Below are 5561 nucleotides of genomic sequence, written 5' to 3' on the forward strand. Positions count from 1 at the left end.
GTTTTCTGATATTCCAATTTCATTGCTGCAAAGAATTGCATTTACATTCTCGGTGGGTATTAGCATGTCTACTATCTATTTTAATTGTTAAATCGTTTGTGGCTGTGTGGATTAATGGAGTTTTCTGGGATGAAACCTCGGTTTGTTAAATTCTTTTACATTTTCCAGTTAATTGTAAAGGCCCCTACGTTTTTTGGCATAATTAACTGCTATTGAGTCTGTAATTTCAAAGTTAGTTTGAGTTTTGAATCGTTCGAAAAGAAGTTCGGAGCAAGGGTTGTTGTTCTTCGAGGAAGAAGACGACCAAGCGTTGGTCGGGTCGTGTAGACGATGAGGTAGACGATCGCTGAGCATCGGATACTCGGGTGTCGTTTAACGCGCGCGCACTAGACGATCGTATAGCTCAGCATGCCTCATCGCTTAGTTATTGATTATACGATCGTAGAGTAATCACACGGTAAATCGTTTACCTTTTCGTGTGTTATGCGATTATCTAGACGATCAGGCTTCGCAATCTCGTTGTCGTCTAAACGATTGTTTAGATAAAAAAAGAATTAAGACTATGACTAAAGTAATCATTACAAAATTTAAATTATATAAAGTAAACGGTTGCTTTAGATTTGGAGACTAAATCATTATATACAACATGGTTGAAGTAAATTATTTTCTTTTAATTTAAAAAGCTAAAGATATAGATATGTGGCTATTCAATTTGACATTAAAAAATAGGAGATTTAAAAAATAGAAAAACAAGGAAATTATTTATACAATGATAGAGAATTTATTCATGTCATCAATGATAGAAACCGATAGAAATCTATCCATATCCATCAGTGACAGAAACTGATAGAAATCTATCAATTTTTTTTTTTACTATTTCTATAAATAGTTTGACATTTTCTTTATTTGTAAAATTTTTCTTTTTCCTAATGTACTTTTTTGAAGTTTTCATATGGTACAAATTATATTCCATTTTATCGCTTTTGACCATTCAATTTTTTCTAATAGTATATTGTATCGTACAGTTGAAGAAGCAAGTTTTGACCCATGAAGATTGAAGAATGAACTAAAAGAAATTGAGATAAAACAATTAAACAATCGTGGAGAATCAAACAGCTGTGAGAGGCGATGACCAAAAACGACTTTAGTAGGCCAGATATTAAAATGCCTCCAATTGAAAAATAATAATAATAATAAAAGAAAAATTATCCAATTAATTTCTCCATACCCAAATATCTTCTTCTCTCTGTAGATGTTTTTCTCAGGCTTCCAATGGTGAGCACAAAAAATTTGAGTTCCTTAATTGGACTCATCAAAGACAAAGCCTCTCAAAGCAAAGCCGCGCTTCTGGCTAAGCCCAACATTCTTTCCTTTCAACTCGCTCTCCTCCGAGCCACCACTCACGACCCCCACGCGCCGCCCAGGGAGAAGCACCTCTGTGTACTTCTCTCTCTTGGCAAAACCTCACGCGCCACCGCCGCTGCTGCCGTCGAAGTCTTAATGGACCGCCTCCAAACCACCCAAAACTCCGCCGTCGCCCTCAAGTGTTTAATCGCCGTTCACCACATCGTCAAGAACGGCGGCTTCATTCTACAAGACCAGCTCTCTGTTTTTCCCTTCACCGGCGGTAGAAACTACCTCAAACTCTCCGATTTCCGCGACAGTTCCAATCCCATTTCTTGGGAGCTTTCCTCTTGGGTTCGATGGTACGCTCAGTACATCGAAACTGTTTTGTCTATTTCCCGAATTTTGGGGTTTTTTGTTGGTTCTTCGACCTCGAACGAAGAGAAGGAGAAGAAAACAGAGCAGATTTCAGGGATTTTGAACTCCGATTTGCTTAAAGAGACCGAATCTTTGGTGGGTTTAATCGAAGAAACTTCGAAAATGCCTCACTGTTTGCATCTGAATGGAAACAGATTGGCGGATAAGATCTATGCCTTTGTCGGTGACGATTACTTGTCGGCTATGAAGGAAATTTCAATCCGGGTTACAGAGTTTCATCAGCGGCTCAGTTGCCTCAGTTTCGGCGAATCGGTCGAGTTGGTTTGCGCGTTGAAACGGCTCGAGGATTGCAAAGAAAAGCAATCCAAGGGAATTTCTTCAAAGTACGAAGTTTTGATGGATGAATTTTGGGGTTCCATTAGAGAGACCAAGAATTTGATTGGGGAGTCCAAGGAAAATCAAGAGGGCGGTAAATTGGCCAGGACGAAGAGCAGGATGAGCGACTCGGGCCGGTTTATGGAGCGGGCCATTGCTGGTTCTTATCGTGACTCGCTTCGGTTCGGTTCTGAGCGGTTCGATTTAACGTGCAAAGGGTTTCCGGTTCCAGGTACAAGGGAATCGTACTTTCTGCTTAAATGATTGTATTGTATTTTTATTTTTTTTTATTTATTTATTTTTTTTTTTTTGTAAATAAGTTTTGTGTGTATGTGTTTTGAGGGGGGAAAAACAAAATTTCTAAACTTTTTAAATTTATTAAACTGAACCTCAAATTCAGATACTCTCAATCTTAGCTAGGAGTGTTGTAATTTTAACCTAAATTTGCACTCAAAATATTGTTAAAAAATATTTTCTAATGATTATGAAACATATTTTCAATATGAAATTGATAATATATATATGTTATAGAGAAATGAAATTATAGCTAAAATTTTGTCAAATGTTAGCAAGTAATAGATTTGTGGTTTAAATGTCCCTCATTTCCTTTCTTTTGTATTTATGAGTGTTTGGATTGGTTTATGTACACTCCGACTAATCTGATAAGACAATCTACCTGCTCTAATAATGAATTAGCAAGTAATAAATTAGTTTAGTTTGTTCACTTCCTCATTTAAGTATGAATAAAACTCGTAGGATATAAATCCTAAGTAGGTGATCTCTCATTTTTTGTTGGACTAAAAAATTCTTATATTTGTATGTAATTTTTTTTTATTAAAACTAATAAGTTTGAGGAGGATTTTTACACTATTTTATGTTAAAATAATGAATTAGCAAATATTGCACTGAAGATTGAGATTATAACACTTATTTAAGTTTACAGCCTAATTTAGATAAAATCTAACAAGTTGTATAAAAACTTATTCAGTTTATGTCAGAGTTCAATAATTTAATCTGGGCCAAAATCTATAGTAGGATTTTGGTGTATTTGTTGCGTTGTATTTATGTATATATAAATTATTTAATGTTTCCTTAAGAATATATTAGAGAAAAAAGTAGGTTCGGTTTTGGAATCGGTCAAAGTTCAAACTAAATTAATCCGCTTTGAAATCAAATTACTATCCAATAAAAAAACAAAAACCAATAGATTGGTTTTTATTCGATCCGATTTTTTTTCTTTACATTGTTTCTTTCTGCTATTCAAATTAAAATTGCACTTTTTTTTTTTGTTTACTTAGCCTTCTTCTATATAACAAATATACATACACCATAATAGTTTATCTTTTTTTTCTTAACAACAAATATACATGCACTATAATTATTGAAATACTAAAAAGAACTTAAGGTTACTTTATTTTCATGGGTATATATACTTTCAATTCAGTTTGATTTTGACTAGTTTTTCTAAAAAAAAGTTAATTCGAACTAATATATTTTTGTTTTCTCCAAATACAAATCAAGATGACCGATTTTATACTAAAAAAACTAAATGAAACCAGCAGAATGGTTTGGTTCAATTTGGTTTTACCGATTTTTCGATTTACCCACCCACATACATACATGCGTACATACATATAGACTAGGCTGCAAGATACGACATTTCATTTAATGGAAATTGTGTCAAATGGGTTAGATTTTAGACAATAATTTCAAATTGTCCAATATTGTTATGAAATTGAGCAACACAACATGAATACGGATATAGAAAAATATAATATAATAATATTTTTATGTAATAATAATAAATAAATAAAAACTAAAATTATAAAATTGGACAATGGAAAATTTTAGGGGACTTTGGTATGGATTTTTCACCAATGGATATATATTTTTAAGATCCACCAAAGGCCACTATTTATAGGGAAAATGGCAAGTAGGATGTGGACTTACATGACACCAAGCATGAAATACTACAAAGCACATGGACAACATGAATATTCATAATGGGCCTTTGGGACACTAAGTAATGGCCATCTGTTTTGTAGTATTCATGAAATACTACAAAACACACGACCTTTGGGACACTAAGTAATGGGCATCTATTTTTCATTATAATATTCATAATACTCCCCCTTAGATGCCCATGTATATATATATGAAATATGCCTCGTTAAAATATTACTAGAAAAAACTTAATGGGAAAAAACCCCAGTGAAGAAAAAATAGTACATATTCATATAATATATACTCCTAAAAGAATACAATATATTTACTATCACTCATGAAAACATTACTTTTTCTCTGAGTTGCCACATTTCAATGTTAGGCACAAGTTTTTCAAAAGTTGCGGTTGATAATGCCTTTGTAAATAAGTCTACCATGTTATCCTTCGAACAAATTTGTTGTACAGTGATATTGTCATTTTCTTCAAGATCATAAGTGTAGAAAAGCTTTAGTGAAATATGTTTTGTTCTATCTCCTTTAATATATCCTCCTTTGATTTGGGCTATACAAGTTGTGTTGTTTTCGTATAATATTGTTGGAAGATTTTTATTAGAAGACAAGTCACACGCTTCACAAATGTGTCGAATCATTGACTTTAGTCAAACACATTCTCTACTAGCCTCGTGAATTGCAAGAATTTCAGCATGATTTGAGGAAGTGATCATTATAGTCTGTTTCACCGATCGCCATGATATAGCAGTTCCTCCAATGTGAACATATAACCTATTTGAGATCTAGTTTTGTGTGGATCAGATAAATATCCATAATTTGCATAACCAACTAAATCAAAATTTGATTTATTTGAATAAAACAAATCGATATTGATTGTTCATCGGAGATAACGTAGTATATGCTTAATTTTGTTCCAATGTCTTTTTGTAGGAGAAGAACTATATCTTACTTTAACAGCTTCTGGTGTTTGGACTACTGGTCCAAAAACTTAACGTTTTGAAAATGAGTTTAATTTTGCCTTGATTGCTTCTTTCCACTGAATCCAATCTTTTCTATGTCGACATTCTTCAACAGATTTTGGTTCAGGGTCCTCATTTTCAGATATAATATCAAGAGCAACATTATATGCAAAAATGTTGTCAATAATTACATTAGTTCGATTTCATCTTTTTCCTGTCATGACATAACTTATTGAAATTTCATTATTATCTTTAGGTATTTCACCTTCCTCACTAGTCATGTCGATGATTTCTTTATAGGTATTTACATCCTCAACCAAGTCTTTTTCACTATTAATTATTTTTCATTTTCAAAGATTTTTATCTTTGGAACCCACTGGTCTACCATGCTTTTGGCATGTTCCAGACTCATTAATGACAACTTGTTGTGTTGGAATACCAAATTTTTATGGAACATTTGTAACTGGTATATGTGACTTAGTTACTTTCTTTGCATCTATAAATGCATCTAGTAATCGATTTGCTATATTTTGCAAATGAATTATTTTC

At 32.9% G+C, this 5561-nt stretch overlaps 1 protein-coding gene across 1 annotated transcript; it reads left to right on the plus strand.

The window, feature by feature from the left end:
- The first annotated feature begins 1075 nt into the window (after window positions 1-1075).
- On the plus strand, window positions 1076-2566 carry LOC120089888 (putative clathrin assembly protein At4g40080). The gene has a single exon (XM_039047314.1). The coding sequence runs from the start codon at window positions 1273-1275 to the stop codon at window positions 2359-2361; it is 1089 nt and encodes a 362-aa protein (XP_038903242.1). The 5' UTR covers window positions 1076-1272; the 3' UTR covers window positions 2362-2566.
- Window positions 2567-5561: the final 2995 nt, after the last annotated feature.

The sequence above is a fragment of the Benincasa hispida genome, chromosome 11 (genome assembly GCF_009727055.1).
Source record: "Benincasa hispida cultivar B227 chromosome 11, ASM972705v1, whole genome shotgun sequence".
NCBI classification, from domain to species: domain Eukaryota; kingdom Viridiplantae; phylum Streptophyta; class Magnoliopsida; order Cucurbitales; family Cucurbitaceae; genus Benincasa; species Benincasa hispida.

Bases quoted from the DNA above. Each gene is read 5' to 3' on its own strand.
- LOC120089888 (XM_039047314.1), top strand. From the start codon at position 1,273: ATGGTGAGCACAAAAAATTTGAGTTCCTTAATTGGACTCATCAAAGAC.